Here is a 25,448-nt window from a genome sequence, read left to right as displayed (position 1 = left end):
AAATAAAATGTGTGTTAGACAAACATACTTAATGCGCATTAGACAAACATACTTAATCACACACTAGATCAGTGCTGATGACGAATGCATTAAACTGTATTTAGATATGTTTTACACCTGGTCAATGGGGGAAATGCATATAAATGATAGCTTGTCGCTGTTTTGTGGAGCAGCCACTATGCCGGTAACAATTTTCCTTTTGTATTTTACAGATCAAGTGTTGAAATACCTCACAGAGAGGACATATGATAACTATGGTTTAAACAACTCCTAGATCAGGTTGCCAGGGTCTGGATTGAAAATTAACGTTGCGGAAAGACACGGGCTTAGGATGTGATAATAATCCAGCTCAGATTTCAAGATATCACTTGCAGGATTCGTTTCGAGTTGTGCCGTGTCATAGCCAGCTTTGTTTTGTAGATCCACATAGTCACGATCATAGGACACACACACCTTCCCACCTGCGTCATATTGTTTCTTAGGGGAACAAAAATAACAGTTAAAACTTGATACACAACTATCCACAAGCACCAAACGCCTAGAGTTTCAGGATTTAAAAAAACATGGAACATGGAATAGGTGATTTTAACAATTCACTAGCCATATATATATATATATATATATATATATATATATATATATACCACACATACATACATATTAGGGTAGCCAGATTGTTTATTGGGGGTGGAGTGGAGATAGAGGGCACTGCTTTTACACATTTTATGGGGTGACATGCATTATAAAAGTTGGTATTGTGAAAAAAAAGAGGTCCTCTTGTGCCCAATCCCTGGCTACCCGGATACGCCAGTGTATATATATGCAATTTAAAGTATATCAATCAACAGATTTTGGTTTCAACACAGGTACCTTTAGTAGTATTACTTGCATGGACAGTAGAATTGTGGTAATTATTTGCTAATGTCATATTATTTTAGGAAGTTTTAATCACATATAACTTCTTAACATTGTTTTAGTAACATCTGACCCATGTTGCATGCAAACATCTTACAATGAGATTTTTGTGCATTTTTGTAAAACCTACGAAAATGCGCATTCTGCTAGGAATCATTACACGTTGATTGTAAATATATTTGTCATTTTATTCTCTCTAAATTGCTGTTTAAATCATTAAGTTGAAGAACATAATTTTGTTTTAGAACATGTCAAAACGTAGACACTTTTAGAACGAGTGAAAACTTTTTAAATGAAAAAATGCCGAATATAGTTACTGGCTCTGTATTCATTTTGTTTCGTTTAGTTAAAATCATTTAACGTTTACTTATCTTAACGGTTGATTATTAATTCAGTCAGTATGCTCAACACTACAGGTGGTGCATTTTAACTCTGATAGCGTATCCGTGTTTAATAGTGTAATAAATATATCTGTTATAACTGGTATGATAGCTTACATTCATGTAATAATTAGTATAACAAATATATCTGTTATAACTGGTTTTAAGGCTTTGCTTTGTTTGACAAATTGCTTTTTTCTAAAGTTGTTAAGAGCTTTTAGCAACCTGCTACAATACCAGGGAGTACAATTTACCATCTGAGTGTAGAATAAGGTTACTGTGCACACAGCTGGAAACACCCATGACCCTTTCCAGTGTTTGCCATCCAAAGATAATTTGTTATTGTTTACAATTACTTCCTGCCGCTAGTACATTTTTCAAAGTATTAACAAACACAGACCCAATTAGGTGTCTCAGAGCTGCTGCGAAATTTAAACGTTTACTGTATGCCACCCTGGACTCACTGCAAGGATAACATTATTCTTGACTTGAGGTTCACACAATTTGTCACATATAGCTGGACTGTAAGAAAAACTGTTTTATAAAATAGCTTTGCTCTGGCATCTGGTTGGAGCTGTTTGTGTTCAAGTTTTCCAGGAACCAGAATAAATTAAATAGTTTCTTCATCTAATTACATCCTGATGTTCCACTATTTATAGCAGACAGAAGGTTTATACTAAAACAAATAGTTAGCTCTAAAAGCAAATTATTTAGCAAGTTAAACTTTCCGATTTTTAAGTGCATTCCAAAGTTTTCAGTGCAGTTTTCTCAGTTGCAGAAAAGATAAGTGGTTCTGGCACCTAACCCCTCGATATGTATATATATATTTAATTTCTCTGAGTATAAAAGTTACTAAAAGACACAAAACCATTTTAGTGCTACCTTGCACATGAATGCCACCTGGATAAATTAATGGATGGATTGTTTAGAAATAACTAATGGACCAGAGAAAAAATGGATAAATGGGACCATTGGGATGGACAGATGATGGATGATGTTTGCATAATTGGCTTGATGGGTGGTAATCAAATGGGATGCATCATGAATGGGAAAAGGGATGAAAATATGGTTAATATTGAAAATATGGACTATATGCTATAATCTACCACTGTAAACCAGACACCAACAGGACCAAGTAAGAAGTACGGTTTTAAGAAGTATCTGGTTTTGAGGTAATTCTGATATTCAACTCTTCTATTTTATAACTGATATTCACCTCCTCATTATCAAGCAGACTGGTTAATATGAGATTTATTACACAGAGTAAATATTAACTAATATTCACCCCCTTGTATTCACCTCCTTGTTATCAAACAGACTGGTTAATATGAGATTTATTACACAGAGTAAATATTATCTAATATTCACCTCATTATCAAACAGACTGGTTAATATGAGATTTATTACACAGAATAAATATTAACTAATATTCACCTCCTCGTTATCAAACAGACTGATCATCCGGATGTTGGTTTCCGTGGCGAGGCTGTTGTTACCGCATGACTCAATGAGCGCTTCACAAGCTGCGTACGCATTCAGCAGGTTGTCGAGACGCGGCGAAAATATAAACTCATCAAGAATGCCACCAATCACCTGACAAATGAGAGAATGAATGAACGAATGATTGTTGAATGGATGAAATAATTTTTTAATGAAACCCCAGCACAAAGGGAAATCAGCTAAATTGGTCATTAAAGGAATATGAATGAATCAATGCGTGAGTGAGTGAGTGAGAGACAATTCATGAGACTGACCCCGAGTGAAACAAAATCCACAGAAATGTTTTCATTTAGTAAAGATTCTCAACCCTGTATACATTATAATATAATAATAAAATTATAATTTAAAGCATGTATATATATATTTACTCTTCACAAAAAGTAGCGGAACCTGAAATATTAATGTTAATATCAACTATTAGACAGTACAGACATTTTGACCACAGACATCCTAGTAAAGAACATTCAAGTCTGTTTATCAACACACCGAAACACATTCCACAGTTTGCACGTGCATCACGCAGTTGCCCAGTACACGTGCGTGGGGTGTCATTCTCGATCTTGACAATTTCCAGGAAGGTCCATTAATCACTGTGGAACATTATTTCTGTCAATCTTTTTTATTCTGTTGATCATACAGTTGTTACTGCTTTGTTTTTAGTAATTTTTATTGTTTGAATTTGCAATTTACTGATAAAAAAATGTCCTACAAGATCTTTGGTGGTCATAAAACCTACTGTAATACTGAACTACCGGTTGTAATGTTTTCCCAATTAATTCACTATTATTATATAACCATTCCTCACAGCTAATATACCATACAATTTTGGCAATTGTAAATTCTTATTAGAATTCCCCTACTTTTTTTCAAGAGTATATATAAAAAATAATATTTAGTTGTGCGCACAGACTAGGACAGAAAAAACCTCTGAGAATATTAAATGAGATCGAAGTCCTGACATACTGCTGGTTGTGTGTCAGTATTAAATGAGATCGAAGTCCTGACATACCGCTGGTTGTGTGTCAGTATTAAATGAGATCGAAGTCCTGACATACCGCTGGTTGTGTGTCAGTATTAAATGAGATCGAAGTCCTGACATACCGCTGGTTGTGTGTCAGTATTAAATGAGATCGAAGTCCTGACATACCGCTGGTTGTGTGTCTGCCAGGCAGAGTTCAAAGTCGAGAATTTGTTCTGGATTTATTTTCAGTTCTTCACACAGAATCTTGATCAATGCTGGGTGGTGTTTGTCCGCCTGAAAATAATAATAAATGTGAAAATGAGAGAGAGAGAGAGAGAGAGAGAGAGAGAGAGAGAGAGAGAGAGAGAGAGAGAGAGAGAGAGAGAGAGAGAGAGAGAGAGAGACAGACAGACAGAGAGAGAGAGACAGAGAGAGACAGAGAGTGAGATAGCGAGAAAGACAGGCCATAAGATTTTAAATTACATTCACCATCACACAAACACTATAACCTTTAATATACTAGTCATTGTCCATTGGATGAAACAAGAAATAACCCAATGGGCCACCAATGGGGATCGATCCTAGACACACCGCACATCAGGCAAGCACTTTACTACTGGCCTACATCCTGCCCACATTAGATAGAGGCAATTAATCCTGCTAACGGCCAAACATTTGACACTGACGAATGGGATCTTCTTGACTCTGCCTTGTACAGAGATAGAGTTTTGTTGTTCAGTTTTACCTGTGTCTTCATCTCTTCATCAGAGGTCTTGGTTTTCGCCTCACTGTCGGGAACGGGTTTCTTCTCACCTTGTAACTCAGCCTGCACAGCTGTAGCTAGAACGGGACAGCTGAGAAAAACAGAAAAACAGATTCCAGATGTAACTTTAAATAATTAGATTTCCCTTACATTCATTACAATATAACGTTATCTCATTGGTCCAGCCGTAACAATGCTATTTGTTCATTTCTCGATGAACGTAAAAATTAAATTGTTCGGGAACGTCATATCTGGTGACGTCACTTCATATTAGTAGTTCGTCTTCCGGAGCATTTAAGAACAAAAAAATAATTCCAAATAAAATATTAACTTTTAGTGTTATTATTAGCAAGTATGATTCAAATTTAATTATTAGTACTGTCTGTTATTTCTTTTAAGTTCATCTGAGAGTGTGCAAAACACAAATAATTCGCAAATTTATGTGAGAACGGCTTCACAGATTCAGTTTGCAGATGATTTGCTTTTTGTTCATACCCCGTATTATTAATAACAAACAATCCTTAATTAAAGTCATAGACCCTTGTTTCAACCTATGAAAATTAATATTAAGTTTGGCTAATCTACAGATCTATAAAATATTTTATTACATACTTATGCAATCTTACTATAGTGATAAAGGCATTTTCAAGCAGTGTGATAAATTTATTTTGTATCACACATATGTGCGATCTGGACCAAAACTTGTAATTGGGGAATTCCCTTTTGATTTTTACTGGCGTTAGCACCTTTTATTTACTGATGTCATATATGATTTACAAATTACGTCATGTCATATTTGAAACATGTTCACAAATGGATATTCTAAACAATGTTTGATTTTAATAACGGAATATTCTGTACTTTGATTTTTCAGTTACGGAATATTCTGTAGACTTTGATTTCAGTTACAGAATATTCTGTTGACTTTGATTTCAGTTACGGAATATTCTGTTGACTTTGATTTCAGTTACGGAATATTCTGTAGATTTCAGTTACGGAATATTCTGTAGAGTGCCCAGGACAGTGTGCTTGAACATTAATTGGATATAAGCACGAAAATAAGTTGACATGAATATAAATGAAATATTAACCACAGGTCTCAGCCCACTGTTATGAACTGACTACTCGAATGTCAATATATTACACTTATTATTTCAGTCCTTTACACACAGGTACACGCACTTACAGATGGGTTTCTTTGTTGGGTGAAAACTTCTCGTTCATGTCTCGCTGGAGGTGTATCGCGATGTTCGGAATGCGTAGAATTGGTCGCTTCACGTGTACCAGTCGATGGTCAATTTTACCTCCATTCTGAAAGTAAAAATACAACTAGAGCACCACAATTAAAGGGACATACCCTAGATTTTAAACACTAACATATATTTTTTTACTATTTTTTTTTTTTATCCCAGTGCCCCCTTTCCTTTCTCTCCTTTGAATTCCATCTCATTTCTTCCCGATCTGGCAACTCCTCCTATCTTTCAACTTCTTTCGCTGTCCACCTCCACATCCCAGCCCTTGTCTCTCCAACCGCGACAGGTACTTGTCTCTTGTGGCTATCTGTGCCACACACCTGTTCCTTATCAGCTTTTAGCTGTGGGCTTAGTCTGACCACTTCGGGGAGTGTTCAGTAGTTACTTCTGGCATTGTTAAGAGGCACTTGTAACCACCTACTATGCACCCCTACTACCGGCGGTCATTAGTTAGTGCCGTGGGTCAGACCAGCTTTATTAGCGGCAGAGGACGAGGATGCCAGGTGGGTGCAGGGATATACACAGAGACTGCACCCGTGGAGGAAGTTGAGACAGGTAGGCGATGGTGTGGACAGCTCAGAAGACAGAGTCGGAGGAAATTGACAGAAAGGGTCGAAACAGATTGAAATCGTGGGAGAAATTGGAAAGTTTTTTATATTAAGATAATGAGAATGATAGGCAGAGGGTGATAGATGAGAAAGATGAATGAATGTGTGAGCCAGCTTTGACGGGATTTGAACCACTGTCGTCAGCTTGATTGTCCAGCAGCTTATCCACTAAACCACGGAGCTCACTTTTTTTACTATTTTACTATTATAACCATTTTTGATAACTGAAATCATACTTTACTTAGATTTTATTGTTTAGATTATCAATTTCTGTACATTAGAAGTCTTTTTGGTTATCCTGGTGTTTTTAATATTACAAAATGCATTTCTCATATTTTTAAAAACGCTTGTGTGTCTGAGAAGTAACAGTTATGAAGTAGAGTCTATTTTCTGAGGGTATTTCACAATTTCAAAGTCACAGACTCATGTTTCACTCAGTTGTAACTTTATCCAGGTTTGTAGATTAACTAAACTTAGTGTTAATTTTCACAGATTGAAACTAGGGTCTGTCCCTTTAACTAAACTTAGTGTTAATTTTCACGGGTTGAAACTAGGGTCTGTCCCTTTAACTAAACTTAGTGTTAATTTTCACGGGTTGAAACTAGGGTCTGTCCCTTTAACTAAACTTAGTGTTAATTTTCACGGGTTGAAACTAGGGTCTGTCCCTTTAACTAAACTTAGTGTTAATTTTCACAGATTGAAACTAGAGTTTGTCCCTTTAATTAACCATCTGTTGTATTGGAGACATTTTACCATTAGCAGGAATGGGTCTTTTATATGCACTTTCCCACAGATAAGAGAGTACATACTACGGCCTCTGATATCCCAGTTATATGGGGAACTAGTTTCGATGTGGATTTCGTAGATTTAGTATTCTGGATTTGATTGACTAATTTATTTTAGATCGTTTGTAGTACGGAACATGTATATCTCATATTAAAATTCGTACATACTATGGCCTATGATCTCCCAGTTTTATGGGGAGGCCTATTTCGATGTGGATGAATACGTAGATTTAGTATTCTGGATTTATATTGACTATTGTTTATTTTAGATTGTTTGTATGCAATGAACAATGAACGGTAGGTCCCATATCCCCCCACCCACTCAAGCAATTTCCTTCTTATCTGCAATTTTTCAGAAAGGCCTATTAACCTCCCATATCAAGTTTGCTTGCCGGTCCCAGGGTACTCACACTAGAACAAGATGGTTTATGAGACTTTCAGGAATAAAGTAAAATATAATTATCATGAATTTGTTAATTTGAGGAATATTTTATGATGCCAAAGTCATACCATTGTTTTAGCATTTTGTATAAAAATTAGAATATGTTGTGACAATGTACACAGCCAGTTTAAAAAGAGATGCCTTCCCTAAATGATTCCTATAGCCTCCATCATCATCATCAAACTGATTGGTATCATCACATCATTTACTGCTAAAATTATTGTCCTCACATTGTCCACTGGACCTCCACGAGTCCAATAGGACTTAATCACTGTAAACTCAACCCGGACCCTGCACGGGTACACTAGATGAGATCCTAAGGAACATCGACTTAATTCGATGCCAAATCATACCATTATATTGCATTTAGAAACCGATATGTTGTGACAGACGTCAGTGCTAAAAGACTCGCATGATCCTATTGTTTAAGTTATATCCCTATTTACTGCTACTAATGGAGACCAATGAATAAGTAATAGTTGATCACTGTATTCCTACTTGCACGGGTACTCGAGTCCTGTGATCGATTTGCTAGACTCGAACGGTGCCCGAGTACTTCCCTAATCAATATTATGTTATCATTTAAAAATTCTTCATCATCATCACATTATTATTTGAACATTTTCAATCATCATCAATGTTATCACATCATCATCATCACATTAACATCATTTAAAAATTCACAATCATCATCATCATGACTACCTTGATAAGGACGCGCCCCGCGACGGTGAGGTCTCGGTCAAACCACGTGTGCCACGTCCCTCCCCCGTATGTCTCCACGCCAACCATACAGAACCCGCTCTTCATGGTCGCAGATTTCGGCTTCACCTGCACAACGACAACAGTCATATAGCATCAGTAACATAGCAACAGTCACATAGCAACAATTACATAGCAACAGGTAGACATTGGAGAAAAAACCTAACAATAGTAACAGGCTGTACATCACTGTTTACTCACGTTCCAAATAAGCTGAATAAAAATTATTTTGCTTTGTTTAACGACACTACTAGAGCACATTGATTTATTAATCATCAGCTATTGGATGTCAAACATTTGGTTACTGTAGATCCTGAAATTAATGCGATCATAATATTAATGCGAAAAATGTGAGTTGGTGTTATTCGCATTAATAATATTACGCATTTATTTTCTAGGTTTTGTTTGTGTCCCACATTATTAAAACATAACCCACCCAAAAAAATTAAATTCTAATATGCAGTTGAATCCCGTTGGTTCGAACCCTGTCAGTGCTCGAGAAAGTGTTCGACCCATCGGGTAGTTTGACCGAACCATTCGGTCAACATCAGATATTTCTGTAACATCAGTTAGAAAGTTGAATTCAATACATTTTGGTAACTGCAAACTTAATAATTTCATCAAGGTGTTATATAGCAAAATATCAGAGTGAAATAATTTATTAGAAATTACTCCAATCTAGTTCTGCCACTCGCCAAATTCACAAATTTTATTTCAATTTGGCAAAAAACATATTGTGTTATAATTTATATTTTGTTGAAAAATAGCTTTAGGTTTGGCACTTTTTAGATAATTTGGCGAAATGTTCTGATCACCCAGAGCTAGCCCTGAGATGTGTTTAAAGTAACACTTCACGCTGAGGCCATTTTGTGCACTAATTGTTTGATTGGTATCACGGTTCATCTAACAGGTACCGTAACACTAGCTGTACTTGAAAGATCATTACCGACAGCTGCTTAACAAACAACATGACAAGTATGGTAAAGAAAGAATTGCATGGTTATTGTTGCGATTCTCCGATTCATCTATAGCTCGTTCCGCCTAAATAATTAATCCGAAGGTTGTAATAACCAACTGCGCAAGCACAGCAATTGTTGGTCCTTTTTGGTGGTTTTCCATTTGATATTTGATGGATCACCAGTTCGAGGGAAATATAGCTAATAACACAGACGGGACTGATAATTTAGTTCGAGCGAAGGCTTATAGTCGACCCTGACGTGTTCGATCCATCATCAGTTAATATAAGGGTTTACCAAACAAAACACTCGGGGCTTCGTTTTCGGTTCAAGCGTTGCAGTGTGTTCAACCCTTCCGAGGTCGATCCAACGAGATTTACAAAAAAGAACTGGAAAGTAATTCATCGTAGACAAGACAGACTACTTGTCCAATAGCCCCGAACGATCCCCATCAGTAGGCCTAATTGGCTATTTCTCGTTCCAGCCAGTGCACCACGACTGGTATATCAAAGGCTGTTGTATGTGCTACCCTGTCTGTGAGATGGTGCATATAAAAGATCCCTTGCTACTACTGGAAAAATGTAGCGGGTTTCGTCTCTATGACTGTGTTAAAATGACCATATGTTTGACATCCAATAGCTGATGATTAATAAATCAATGTGCTCTAGCGGTGTCGTTAAACAAAACAAACTTTCCATAATGCTCTAAAATACATCTCGGGGGTCCTAGTTTCTCATACACTGTCCAAAGCATCCCCCTACCCCATTCAGTCTCATATCCAGTAGGATATAATCTTTTAGAAGGGCGTATTTCTTTTCCCTACTCCATTCAGTCTCAATAACCAGTCCATTTAATCTTTTAGAAGGGCATATTTCTTTTCGCCTGCTGTTTTGAAAAAATAATAACAGCAGGTCCATTTTTAATTTCTATTTCAAGTCCTGTGACTGGTTAATGTCTTAAGATATCGGCTATATCCTGAGAAGTGCGCATAGACAATAACTGGTTAATTTCTTAAGATATCGGCTATATCCTGTGAAGTGTACATAGACAATAACCGGTTAATGTCTTAAGATATCGGCTATATCCTGAGAAGTGTACATAGACAATAACCGGTTAACGTCTTCAGATATCGGCTATATCCTGTGAAGTGTACATAGACAATAACCGGTTAACGTCTTCAGATATCGGCTATATCCTGTGAAGTGTACATAGACAATAACCGGTTAATGTCTTCAGATATCGGCTATATCCTGTGAAGTGTACATAGACAATAACCGGTTAATGTCTTCAGATATCGGCTATATCCTGTGAAGTGTACATAGACAATAACTGGTTAATGTCTTCAGATATCGGCTATATCCTGTGAAGTGTACATAGACAATAACCGGTTAATGTCTTCAGATATCAGGCTATATCCTGTGAAGTGCGCATAGACAATAACCGGTTAATGTCTTCAGATATCGGCTATATCCTGAGAAGTGTGCATAGACAATAACTGGTTAATTTCTTAAGATATCTGCTTTATCCTGTGAAGTGTGCATAGACATTAACTGGTTATCAGGGCTTCTTGATTATGGTAGCCCCACTCCCATGGCTAGTGAATTTCAGTGTTGGGCTAGTAAATAACTACTATTGCCATGCCGGACGGCTAATGGAAATAAAGAGGTCAAATGCTGCAGTTAAGTCTATTTTGTAAATATGAATATCCTACCCCACCACCACCCAGTGTTAGTGTTTTTAAGCTCTATCTCCCTCTTTAGGTTACATATTATCTGATTATTACTATTAATTAGTCAAACTGTAGTAATTAAAAGCAAAATAGGGCTAGTGAATTTTTAATTGTGGCTAGTAAATATTTTAAATCCCTGATCCCATGGCTAATAGATTTTATAAAAATTCTAGAAGCCCTGGGTTACTGTCTTAAGATATCAGCTTTATCCTGTGACGTGTGCATAGATCCTGTGACGGTTAGAATAACTAATACAGAGAGGCATTTGTCATTCGACGCAAGCAAGATAAAGCCAATATTTTAAGATAGTAATCAATTAATTTATTTATCCTGCATTTCTAAATAACATGAAAAATTAATAAAATTAACCAGTTTACTGTTTTCTAGGGTAGTAGGACCACACCCTGTCGCCTACAGTATCTATACACCAAAATGACGCTAACAGTTTACCCTCTTAAAATAAAGAATTAATTGTTATTATTATTATTATTAAATGATGTATTATTATTATTACTAAATTATGTATTATTATTATTAAATGATGTATTATTGTCAGTATTAAATGATGTATTATTACTATTATTAAAGTATGTAGTATTATTATTAAATGATGTATTATTATTATTAAATTATGTATTATTATTATTATTATTAAAAGATGTAGTATTATCATTATTATGAATTCTAATACAACTTTCATATAAGCCTTTTTTCCAGGCAGATTTACGCTGTCATGGGCAACCAGGATTTATCACGATGACAAAATTCCGAGAACTCGTCCAATATGCTGTCACTTAGCCTCATGTGTCATGTTTTCATTAGTATATTAATTCTGCATCTTACATTATATTTAAACGTCGTTATAAATAATTTTCAACAAAATTACTAACTTCAAATAAAAATGATGTTATTGTTACTATTTTGTTATTATTTCGTGCTATTGTAAATTTTAACACTTCGTTAGCAGCAATGAACGTGCACCCACCCACCCCAAGTAAGGTCCGGTCACTAATCGATCGCAACAGTCACCAGTAGGCCTATGTGTCTTATGGACTGCTCTTCTAGTTTGTGTTCTCAAAAAGGTGCAAGCAGGTTCATCAGAAATAATTAAATCACAATCTTAAGTACCTTATTTTTGTTTAAAACATACTTTTTGTGACAATAAAATTGATAAAGAAGACAAGATGGAAATGACTTGATTTTTTAAACGCAACTTTAAACAACATTAACTGCTTTAAAATATTGCACAATTCTGAAAAACTTTTGAAAATAATACTTGCCCTTTAGTAAATGCATATTATTTTATGTATTTATATAAACTTTAAGTGAAAATATGTTAGCAAGTTATAAACTTGTAGACCTACCCCGTCAACATGGTTTTCATACAAAATTAAACCAGGCGAATTCCTCGAAATAATTCAATATGAGGTTGAAACACCGCTCACAAATGTAAAGTCCAATCATATCCATATGTCTTGCAACAGAAATTAAACAGCCAATGAAAATATTTCTTTTAGTGTATCCTGTATTGCAATAAATCATGTTCAAAAGACAGACTACAATGCTGATAAATTTGCCATTTGGTTCGCTCCCAAGTCAGTGACGTCATGTGAAGAGAACGAAAAAAATATTACGTCATAATTTTACTTACTACAAGCGTTTTCATTGAATATTTTAAGTAAGGAGAATAGATAATTTTTCTTTTCATATTGTGGGATTTCTGTAATAAAAACACAATAAAATGTCTTACAGATACTCCTAATAGGTGTAGTATTAGAATAGGGATAATATCACTGTGTTTCGTTAAGTATAAGGATTTATCACAAACTTTTTGGATCCAAATTTTGTGATAAATCCTTATACTTAACAAAACAGTGATATTATCCCCTAATTGATGTATTATTATTATTATTAAAAGATGTAGTATTATCATTATTATTATTAAATGATGTATTATCATTATTATTATTAAATGATGTAGTATTATTATATGATGCATTATTATTATTATTATTATATGATGCATTATTATTAAATGATGTATTATTATTATTATTATTAATATTGAATGACATAATAAGTGTATCTTACCCTCAGACACGGACTGTCAGTGTGGGCTCCGACGATGCTGAATGGATTCCCTGGAACAAACTTCCCTCCGACAGCAAACGCAATAATTGTTGATTCATTCTTTGTAACAAAGTACTGGAAAAACAATACATGATTCTCAGTTAGTAAAAACTGCTGGAAATATAACAGTGATTCATTGTCAGTAACAAAGTGATGGAAATACAATTTAGCTGATTCAGTTAGCAACAACTACTGGAAATATAAGTGATCCATTGTCAGTAACAAAGTAATAGAATTACAATTTTTAACTACTGGAAATATAACAGCTGGTTCATTGTCAATTATGAACTACTGGAAATATAATCAATGGCATAGCGAGGGGGGCCACGACGGCAATCCCCCCTCCTTTTTTCTATCTTTTTTCACTGTATTAAATTGCATAAAGTCATACATACATACATAGTGGGATCTTTTATATGTACCATCCCACAGACAGGATGGCATATACCACGGTCATGGTGAACTGGCTAAAACGAGAAATAGTCCAGTGTGCCCACGGACGGAGATCAATCCCAGACCGAATGTGCATCAGGCGAGCACGTTAAGACTGGGCTACGTCCCGGCCGTTGTCTTTACAAAGAGATAAAACAAACACACACAAATGAAATTCTCACCTTGGAGTTCTGTTTGATGTCCCAGTGAACAGATTCACGCAATTCAGTGAAGCCAGACTTGATCAGTCTCTGTTTTATTTCATCGACAGCTGCAAGAAAAATGAAAATCGGTTCAGTGGAAACTTTCTAGTGCTTCATTTTCATTTCAACTTATTTTCCAGTGTTCGAGATCAACGGTATCCCGATATCCCGGGGATACCAGAATTTAATGTTGGGATACCAGACTTAAAGAACCCAGTATCCCACCAGGATACCATATAATGTTGTTTTGTTTTTTAATCGTGCATTTTTATTTTTTGCTGAAATAATTACGGTCAGAACATGATACAGCTATACACAAAATTTCAGCCTGATATCTTGAGGCATTGCAACAAAAAAAATGTCAGAAAAACAAATGTTTGTATCTCCTAAGTTAAAGGGCCATATCTCTGTAAAAAATTTTATAAATTGTCATGAAAGTCAAACTTGATCGGTAACAGTACATGATAAAACTATACAAAAAATTTAGGCTCAATATTTTAAGGTATTTGAGAGAAAAAAAACATCCGAAAAAAACACATAAGGCTGTCACCGTGGAATGGAGACGGACTGCTGTTGACAAATGAGCAGGCCCTATAATAAGGCTGTCACAGACTATTACCGTGGAATGGAGACGGACTGCTGTTGACAAATGAGCAAGCCCTATAATAAGGCTGTCACAGACTATTACCGTGGAATGGAGACGGACTGCTGTTGACAAATGAGCAAGCCCTATAATAAGTCTGTCACAGACTATTACCGTGGAATGGAGACGAACTGCTGTCGACAAATGAGCAAGCCCTATAATAAGGCTGTCACAGACTATTACCGTGGAATGGAGACGGACTGCTGTTGACAAATGAGCAGGCCCTATAATAAGGCTGTCAGACTATTACCGTGGAATGGAGGACTGCTGTTGACAAATGAGCAAGCCCTATAATAAGGCTGTTACAGACTATTACCGTGGAATGGAGATGGACTGCTGTTGACAAATGAGCAAGCCCTATAATAAGGCTGTTACAGACTATTACCGTGGAATGGAGACGGACTGCTGTTGACAAATGAGCAAGCCCTATAATAAGGCTGTTACCATGGAATGAAGACGGACTGCTGTTGACAAATGAGTAAGCCCTGTAATAAGGCTGTTACAGACTATTACCGTGGAATGGACACGGACTGCTGTTGACAAATGAGTAAGCCCTATAATAAGGCTGTTACAGACTATTACCGTGGAATGGACACGGACTGCTGTTGACAAATGAGTAAGCCCTATAATAAGGCTGTCACAGACTATTACCGTGGAATGGACACGGACTGCTGTTGACAAATGAGTAAGCCCTATAATAAGGCTGTTACAGACTATTACCGTGGAATGGAGACGGACTGCTGTTGACAAATGAGTAAGCCCTATAATAAGGCTGTTACCATGGAATGGAGACAGACTGCTGTTGACAAATGAGTAGGCCCTATAATAAGACTGTTACAGACTATTACCGTGGAATGGAGATGGACTGCTGTTCACAAAGGAGATGAATTTTCTCGCCGCTGTTAGAGTGACCTCCATCGAAGGATTCTGCAAAGTTATCAAAACATGTTAAACACTGAGCAATTAATTAGCACATTGAATGAATGAATGAATGAATGAATGAATGAATGAATAAACAAAACTTATAAGACTCTGAAAACCCTGATGTCGCCCGCTCACCGAACACGAGTAAACATTCTGACTGACAAGTTAAAAAAATTAAACTACCAGTCTGACGGGGCAGGACGTAGCCCAGTGGTAAAGCACCTGCTCGATGTGCGGTCAATCCCCGTCGGTCGGCCCATTGGGCTATTTCTCATTCCAGCCATTGCACTATGACTGGTATATCAAAGGCTGTGGTATGTGCTACCGTCTGGGGGATGGTGTATATAAAAGATCCCTTGCTGCTAATCGAAAAGAGTAGGCCATGAAGTGGCGACAGCCGGTTTGCTCTCTCAATATCTGTGTGGTCCTTAATCATGTCTGACACCATATAACCGTAAATAAAATATGTTGAGTGCGTCGTTAAATAAAACATTTTCCTTCCTTCCTACCAGTCCGACAGGTGATCAGTCATTTTCTGACTGACTGTAAAAAAAATTCTTCTTTTCACATTGAATCCACGACTCCGCATCAGCCATGCCAGAATTCCAAACCATTCAAACTGTTCAGAATGATACATGTACTGCATTGCCGACAACAATACACATATGTATAGTTGGTCCTACAGTGCGTGCCTTTTTTCATACTATGGATATTATTTTAGTTATTTATTTCTGAACCGACTGATATGTAAATGGCACACAAAAATAGGATTTTTTATGTTATTTTCAAAACACTTTTAATTTTCTTCTTAGTAAACTTACGTCAAACCAAACTGAAGTTATTGACAAAAATATGATTTTTATAGAATGATAGGATGGACTATAGGTAGGTAACTGGTTTAACATGCTCATATACCACAGGGGTTTCAAACAAGCCTAACAATACATGTACCGCATGGCGAACTTCGGAGTTCCGAACTGCACAGGCAAAACATTCCGGAAATGGGTTATAGCAAAAATGGAACCATGTCACAATGGCCCCAAATGAAAACAGGACCAAATTGGACAAAACGGAATCAAAATCAATAGCTATATGACTTATGCTCAACCATAAATTAAAAAATGTATGGCTAAAATGGCATTACAAGCTGTGAATGATGATATATTCAGTGAAACAACAGCTATATCAATTATTTATTATTTTTTGTAACCCCATTTTCCACAATACATTGAAATGCTGTTAAATAAGCTTTAAAAAAAAAAAAAAAAAAAAAAAAAAAAAAAGTACCATTTTCGCCAATATATTTAAGTCCCATTATAGCCAAATCGGTTCAGTTTTTGCGAATGAAAATGGTTTCATTTTGATAGTGGTTCCTGTTTAGCCTCATTCCCCAGAAACAGCCGGTCAAAGGTCAATAGTTCCTAAAATGTATTTGCTTATGTTCAAAGTATGTTGCCGACCAAAGTATGTTGCCGACCGGTGTGTTTTGAATATATTCTTCTGTTAAATACTTGTGGGAAGCCACTTGAATTTTGTATATGAAAGAAATGTAAAAAAGTTAAGTCTATACCAGAATATTAAAAAATTTATTGATATGTCAATCAAGTTTTGGGGTTTAATACCAATTGTTTGCCACATGATACTGATCACTTAACAAGTGTTTTTAATGTTTTTGTCATTAAATAAATAATTATAGGATATTAAACGAGCTTCCATTTCATATCATGTTTATGTCCCAAGATTGAAGTGAAATAATTTTCAGTTGTCACAAGCTTTAGCAAGTGACAATAAAAATTATTTCACGAGGGACATAAACATGATATGAAATGGTAGCAAGTTTAATATCCTATTTATTACCCATAATCAATCTTAATTTATATCGCTCAATTAACTTGCTTGGTTGACGTTTCTTTAAGGTTGTTTTGCGCCAATCGATGATGTCATCACATGACAATGAAGTGTTGTTTACGTCCCACTTGGCATTCTAGTGGGACGTATCACTTTGATATGTAGCAAGATATTTTTAACCATATGGGTAATAAATATATATATTAGTTAAACAATAATATATATATATATATATATATATATATACCATATATGGTCCATTAGCTGGCGGACTATAGTAGACATTCTGGCGGGCTAGTAAATTTTAATTGATTCTGGTCCAGCGGGCTAGTGAAATATTTTCCATTTCTACACCGCTGTACTAGTATTTAATATGTTTTTTTCTTTAACAGGAAGCTCCAAAATGATTAATGTAAAGGTAATGGACGTCAAACATAGGATTGTTGTTTGTATTAGAGTGGGAATCACTGACTACCGTTTGGTACAATGGTAGGCAGAGATTGCGCAGAATTTATATAGATTGGACTCTGATGGTAAGAGAGCATTGATAACTGTCCAAATGTCTGTCTATAGTTTGTCCCATCACGCTATAAATTGTTTTGTTTTTTAAAAATAATTTCAGTTTGGTTTGACATAAGAAATGTAAAAGTCTTTTGAAAATAACCAAAAAAGCCTACTGATATGTGCAATTTACAAATAAATCTAAGAAATAAATAACTTGAAGTAAATTTCATACTCATAGTATGAAAAAAAGGCGTTCCCTGTGGGACGCACTATAGCTCTCTTACCGTCAGAGTACTCGGGCTACAAAACACATTACTAGTAGTACTACGGCCTTTCATATACCAGTCATGGTACACTGGCTGGAACAGGAAAGTCCAATCACCAATGGGCCCACCGACGGGGATCGATTCTAGACCGACCGCGCATTCGGCGAGCGCTTTAGGGCCTTATCTTTAGCCTTTCATATCAATGGGCTACGTCGGTGGGCCCAATGGACAGTACGTCCCGGCCTAGCTCTCTTACAGTCAGAGTACTCGGGCTAGTCCCGGCCTCCCCCCATCAATTCGCCGGCAACCCTTATTTTAATGCGCTACCTCGCACTATCATGTGACTATGAGTATGACAGTCCGAGTCTATGCTACGAAATAACTAGTATTCGTACAATGCATAAACATGTATAAAGACTGAATACCGGCTTCCCCCAAAAAACATACCATCATCGTCAAACTCGTCAACCGAATAACTTAGCAGGAAGTTATCATCATCTACTTTCACAATCAACGGCACGCACAGGCAAGTTTTCTGCTCTTTCGGAACTACTCGGAAGTAACTAAATACACGGAAACCGTCGGTAATGGAGGGGAGTGTTCGCTATATACACGGTATAGGTTGCTGAGGCTACATTTACACGTCCAAACATGTACTGGCGATAAATGAACATATGATTTATCCACTGATGTTATTGATGGTTGATTAATTGATCGATTTAAAACATATTTTATTGCATATAATATTATGACAGGCCCTGATCAAAATCCGGGGGGGGGGGGGGGGGGGGGGGGGCACTACTTTTTTTTTCATATTAGCATTACTGCCAAACATCTATATAGGGTTGCAAACGAATCACTACGTAAAAGTCTATTGTTTTTACCCGAATTTGAGGATTTGCTTCAGCACTGTGGAAGTCCTCATCCTCCCAAACACACCCCCCCCCCCCCAACTCCGTCTTGTATGTGTAAAGTTAAATGTCAAGAGCAGACAGTACACAGGCAGCCCAGATAGCTGAGACGTGTGCCCAAGAACTTGGCTTGAACCTTAATTGGATATAAGTACGAATTCAGGCTGGTAGGTACTGGGTTCGTATCCCACCTGAGGCAATGGGGTATTTTACATGTCAGTACCAGCTCCAACCCAGAATGAGGGCACTGCTAGGTTTAATGGTGTAAGGCCACCTACACAGAGTTTCAACCACTTCATTGGTGCGATTATGGATGTGTCTCCCGAGTGTATGGCCCCGAATGAGGGGTATTTACCCAGCATGTACTGCAGGTTCCGTGTACCCCGGGCTCGGGTGATATCGTGATAGGTCAATTGATAGCAAGCGTGGAGCACGGCCCTGCAAGGTCAACGTATATCAAAAACGTAATTCACTATTGTTTGGTATCTACGTATACGTTTTACAATATATATGAGGTATCAATAAAATAAATATTAAAAATTCTACACGTTTTTGATATATTCGTAATAAAAAGTCGCGTTTTTTCCATCGCTTGCCAAAACGCGTCGACACCAAGAGCCAAGTCACGTGACCCCGTGACGCGCAAACCAGCATAACATGAAAGCGTGATTCGCAGCCTTTCAGACATTTTACTGGGAAGGTGGAACACGTGTATTTTAAAGGGACACGCCCTAGTTACGGCTAGCTGTTAACCATTACGGCGTTGTTTTTCGCTATTAAACCCATTTTTTCACAAATAAAATTGCACTTTACTTACATTTTATTATTTAGAATACACATTTCCATTTATCTGAAGTGCTTTTTGGTAATCCTGGTAATCCTGATGTTTGTAAAACCACGAAATGCATTTTTTGTATTTATTAAAGGGACACGCCCTAGTTGTTAACCATTACGCCGTTGTTTTTCGCTATTAAACCAATTTTTTCACAAATAAAATTGCACTTTACTTACCGTTTATTATTTAGAATATACATTTCCATTCACCTGAAGTATTTTTTGGTAATCCTGGTAATCCTGGTGTTTGTAATACCACAAAATGCATTTTTCGTATTTCATAAAATGCCACGGGCCTCTGAGAAAAAAACGTTGAGCAGACAAGGTCTAATCTATTTTTAGAGGGGATATTCCCATTTCAATGTCACAGACGTTGGTATACCACGTGACCGTTATCATTTAGGTTCGGTTTGTTTTCTCGTGCACAGTTCGCGCAATCAACATCCGATTTGTTGTCGTTTGCTTGTTGTTCATTTGTGAGATTTTTCTTCACAGTTCGTGAACATTTTTAGTAACAATAAAGTTCAGACAAGTAAGTATCTCAATACAAAACGTTACAAACCCTTAAAACCAATAATTTTGCTAAGTCTTACAATATCTGGAGAGGGGATACAACCAGGACAGAACAGTTGGAACCTGTCCAGGAAAGGTGAAAGGAACGCACCCCAAGTCTGTGCGCACTCTGTGAAATTTGTCGTGACGTAGGCATTGTTGTGCTTCGAGCGACATCTACCGGTGACATCAGAATACTAACTTTCAAAATTATTTCAAGCAATTGGGACATGGGGATTCCCATGGTATTTATCGATATAAAACCTGTTTTTTCACTCCATTTGATAAAACACGTGATCTAAGTGTGTTACAGGTTTGTAGATTAACCAAATTATAATTTATTTTCGCTGGATGGAACTAGGGCGTGCGGCTTTAAAACACGAACATTTTATTATATTGAATTGAATTGTATGGATGGAATATTCTTTTGGAGATAATTTTCAGGTTAAAAATATGGTGAACCATTGTTTAGTATTTGGATGTAGGCCTATCAAAGCAGCAGTTTTTCCGAACTTTAAACAAACCGACAATCACAGAGTTTGAATGGAAGTGGTTCTTAAACAGAACCCGCGCATAATGGAAAGGACCATCACGATGGAATAGGATCTGCAGTGACCACTTCATCCCTGGGGATTACGACAAATATTTAAGGTGGTCGATAAATATGACACCTATTTATTTATCTTTATGTTTTTTATTATTATTATTTTTTTTTTTTAAACATCTGTTCCAAGCCTGTATCCCCACCGGCACATGTTCTACGATTGCGCATGATACAGCAAACAAAAATCCCACGACGAGCACGAGCTAAACTAGAGCTTAAAAGGGTGCGAGGGGAGGAGGCGGGGAGGGTACCAGAGCAGGGGCGGCAGTGTAAAATATAGTGGTACGATTCTTCTTTCAAGTTCAATATATTTAAGTCCCATTATAGGCAAATCGGTTCAGTTTTTGCGAATGAAAATGGTTTCGTTTTGATAGTGGTTCCTGTTTAGCCTCATTCCCCAGAAACAGCCGTTTAAAGGTCAATAGTTCCTCAAATGTATTTGCTTACGTTCAAAGTATGTTGCCGACCGGTGTGTTTTGAATATATTCTTCTCTTAAATACTTGTGGGAAGCCACTTGAATTTTGTATATGAAGAGATTAGGCAGAGATTGCGTAGAATTTATTTACATTGGACTCTGATGGTAAGAGAGCATTGATAACTGTCCAAATGTCTGTCTATAGTTTGTCCCATCATGCTATAATTTTTATTTTTTTAATAATAATTTCAGTTTGGTTTGACATAAGAAATGTAAAAGTTTTTTGAAAATAACCAAAAAAGCCTACTGATATGTGCAATTTACAAATCTGTCGTCTAAGAAATAAATAACTTGTAGTAAATTTCATAGTATGAAAAAACAGGCGTTCCCTGTGGGACGCAGTATAGCTCTCTTACCGTCAGAGTACCCGGGGCTACAAAACACATTAGCCTACTAGTAGTACTACGGCCTTTGATATACCAGTCCAGGGCCGTAGCTAGCGGGGTGGCAATGGGGGCAGTTGCCCCCCCCCCCCCCACCCCCGAAAAAATTCGGAAAGCACTATGATTATAGAAACTTCAAGAAAAGGAGTTTTAGACTATTAGCTACTCAGTTGCCCCCCCCCCCCCCCCCTTCCCCAAACAAAAAGTCCTAGCTATGGTCATGCAGTCATGGTACACTGACTGGAACAGGAAATAGTCCAATGGGCTCACCGACGGGGATCGATCCTAGACCGACCGCGCATTGGGCGAGCGCTTTAGCGTTTCATATCACTGGGCTACGTCGGTAGGCCCATTGGACAGTACGTCCCGGCCTCCCCCTTCCCCCTTCCCCCTCCATCAATTCGCCGGCATACGCGCACTTATTTTAATGAGCAACCTCGCACTATCAGTCTACGCTACGAAATAACTAGTATTCGTACAATGCATAAACATGTATAAAGACTGAATACCGGCTTCCCCAAAAAAACATACCATCATCGTAAAATTCGTCAACCGAATAACTTAGCACGAAGTTATCATCAACTTTCACAATCAACGGCACGCACAGGCAAGTTTTCTGCTCTTTCGGAACTACTCGGAAGTAGCTAAATACACGGTAGCCGTCGGTAATGGAGGGGAGTGTTCGCTATATACACGGTATAGGTTGCTGAGGTTACATTTACACGGCCAAACATGTACTGGCGATAAATGAACATCTGATTTATCCACTGATGTTATTGATTGGTGATTGATCGATTGAAAACATATTTTATTGTATATAATATTATGACAGGCTCTGATCAAAATCCGGGGGGGGGGGGGGGGGGGGGGGGGAACTAATTTTTATAAACAAATGAAACACTATACAAATTAAACCCTGATGTACACGTATGCTATTTTCTGGAGTAAAAAAAAAGTTTAAAAAGTCAGATTCTCGTGGGGGGTGGGGGTGGGAAGGGTACGGCCCTGTATGACATAGAAATTGTATTGAATGGTGCACGGTGTGTAACCTTAAGAGCCATAGCGTATACAGGTGCTCCCATTTTTGTTGGGGGCGGGAGAGGGAGGGCTGATTTAAACAACGATGCCCGAATGTTGAGATTCCCAGTCTGGAGCTCGACGCGGTAACACGTGTTTGTTTCGCTTGTGCACACTGCACGTGCTTTCGCGCCTCGACTTGGGGATCCTTCACTTCGTTGTTTTTGTCAGCGAAGTGAAGTTTTCTACTGGGATGTATGCGGCCGTTGGAACAGATTGAACGCTGGAACGCTTCTCGTTTCGACAGTCTGCACCATCAGGTTGGATTCTCTTTTTTTTTAGCGAGATTCCTTGCCTCCACGTCATTTCTCCGTCTGACTATGTTGACTTGTTTTTTTCTGCAGAACGCCACGGTTGTTCGCGTTTAGTCTCTACATGTCCGAGCCTGTCCTAGCAGCACTGGAAGATTGACCGCCTCACTCTAAGAAGAAATAGGAAGCGGGGTCGGCCCCTACTACTCTTTTCTAGACTACTTTGTTTTATTGTGATACCATCTCGTATCCTCCGGAGTCGGGCCCGTCCGCACCACTATCCAACCCAAGACGACTGGACTATACCCTAGTCTGATTCTCTCTCTCGTTCAGACGGATCCGGCTTCTCAAGATCTGTATTTCAGCACAGCACTACACCTTCAACGTCTATTGACTGTCAATCTAGGGGTTTTCTTGACGGGATGCAACCCATCTCGTCCCTACAAGCTGTGCGCCCTAACGGCCTTAACGAGGCCACTCACGTGGACATATAGATCGGACTTTAAACTTTTAGACCTTCGTTCAAAAGTTTATGTCGAAATTACTTTCTTTTTTTAATATTATAAATAGTCCGAATCTGTCTTCTTTCTCTTATTTATTTTTGGACTGTCCATCTAAAATGCTCCAAATTATATAAATATTCGACCGAGCAGTCAATTCTTTTTTATTTTTAGCTTGTAACTTTTTTCTTTTTTTTTTAATTCTATTAACTTTTTTACTAATTGCTATTTTTAAAATTCTGCCCATTTTCAACTGTACCCCCACCCCCTCCATCCCGAGTCAGGCCACCGATCCTATACTTTGTTTTATCATCTCGTATCCTCCAGAGTCGGGCCCGTACGCACCACTATACCAACCCATAAGGACTGGACTATACCCTAGTCTGATTCTCTCTCTCGTTCAGACGGATCCGGCTTCTCAAGATCTGTATTTCAGCACAGCACTACACCTTCAACGTCTATTGACTGTCAATCTAGGGGTTTTCTTGACGGGATGCAACCCATCTCGTCCCTACAAGCTGTGCGCCCTAACGGCCTTAACGAGGCCACTCACGTGGACATATAGATCGGACTTTAAACTTTTAGACCTTCGTTCAAAAGTTTATGTCGAAATTACTTTCTTTTTTTAATATTATAAATAGTCCGAATCTGTCTTCTTTCTCTTATTTATTTTTGGACTGTCCATCTAAAATGCTCCAAATTATATAAATATTCGACCGAGCAGTCAATTCTTTTTTATTTTTAGCTTGTAACTTTTTTTTTTTTTTTTTTAATTCTATTAACTTTTTTACTAATTGCTATTTTTAAAATTCTGCCCATTTTCAACTGTACCCCCACCCCCTCCATCCCGAGTCAGGCCACCGATCCTATACTTTGTTTTATCATCTCGTATCCTCCAGAGTCGGGCCCGTCCGCACCACTATACCAACCCATAAGGACTGGACTATACCCTAGTCTGATTCTCTCTCTCGTTCAGACGGATCCGGCTTCTCAAGATCTGTATTTCAGCACAGCACTACACCTTCAACGTCTATTGACTGTCAATCTAGGGGTTTTCTTGACGGGATGCAACCCATCTCGTCCATACAAGCTTTGCACCCTAACGGCCTTAACGAGGCCACTCGCGTGGACATATAGATCGGACTTTAAACTTTTAGACCGTCGTTCAAAAGTTTATGTCGAAATTACTTTCTTTTTTTAATATTATTAAATAGTCCGATCCTGTCTTCTTTCTCTTATTTATTTTTGGACTGTCCATCTAAAATGCTCCAAATTATATAAATATTCGACCGAGCAGTCAATTCTTTTTATTTTTGGCTTGTAACTTTTAATTTTTTAAAAATTCTATTAACTTTTTTTTACTAATTGCTATTTTTAAAATTCTGCCCATTTTCAACTGTACCCCCACCCCCTCCATCCCGAGTCAGACCACCGATCTTATTTAATTTCTTTTTGACCACCCGATCTAATCTAGCGACCAAATTTAATGAGTAGAATTTTCTTTATTAATTATATTAATTAGAGATGCGCATCAAAATTTTAAAGGCCCACTATTTAATTTTTGGATGTAAATTTCAAAATTGTCCGCTTAATTTTTTTCTGTCCCGGGACAAGCCCCTGGCTATCCAGAGACAGACCCCGGGACGGACATGCTCGAAACTCTAGTGGTATATGAGCATGTAAAAATTATTCGCACTCGCACCCGAATGTGGATAACAACATTTATTCATATTAGCAGGGGCGAGGCGTAGCCCAGTGGTACAGCGCTCGCTTGAGGCGCGGTCGGTGTGGGATCGATCCCCATCGGTGGGCCCATTGGACTATTTCCTGTCTGTGGGATGGTGCATATAAAAGAT

General features: G+C 37.6%; 1 protein-coding gene across 1 annotated transcript in view; it reads right to left on the bottom strand.

The window, feature by feature from the left end:
- Window positions 1–18,091, bottom strand: part of LOC121385133 (aspartyl aminopeptidase-like) — a 30,013-nt gene extending 11,922 nt beyond the window's left edge. Inside the window, exons 1-9 of the mRNA XM_041515671.1 lie at window positions 18,023–18,091; window positions 15,311–15,389; window positions 13,799–13,887; window positions 13,146–13,259; window positions 8,313–8,438; window positions 5,706–5,830; window positions 4,502–4,610; window positions 3,943–4,050; window positions 2,730–2,888 (exon numbers count right to left, since the gene is read on the bottom strand). Of these exons, the coding sequence (XP_041371605.1) occupies window positions 2,730–2,888; window positions 3,943–4,050; window positions 4,502–4,610; window positions 5,706–5,830; window positions 8,313–8,438; window positions 13,146–13,259; window positions 13,799–13,887; window positions 15,311–15,389; window positions 18,023–18,076 (963 nt within the window). The 5' untranslated portion in view covers window positions 18,077–18,091. The remainder of the gene's footprint in view (window positions 1–2,729; window positions 2,889–3,942; window positions 4,051–4,501; window positions 4,611–5,705; window positions 5,831–8,312; window positions 8,439–13,145; window positions 13,260–13,798; window positions 13,888–15,310; window positions 15,390–18,022) is intronic.
- Between the last annotated feature and the right edge of the window lie 7,357 nt (window positions 18,092–25,448).

Source organism: Gigantopelta aegis, chromosome 11 (genome assembly GCF_016097555.1).
Source record: "Gigantopelta aegis isolate Gae_Host chromosome 11, Gae_host_genome, whole genome shotgun sequence".
Classification (NCBI taxonomy): domain Eukaryota; kingdom Metazoa; phylum Mollusca; class Gastropoda; order Neomphalida; family Peltospiridae; genus Gigantopelta; species Gigantopelta aegis.
Note: the sequence above shows the minus strand (reverse complement) of the source record. Positions and strands in the feature narration are given on the sequence as shown.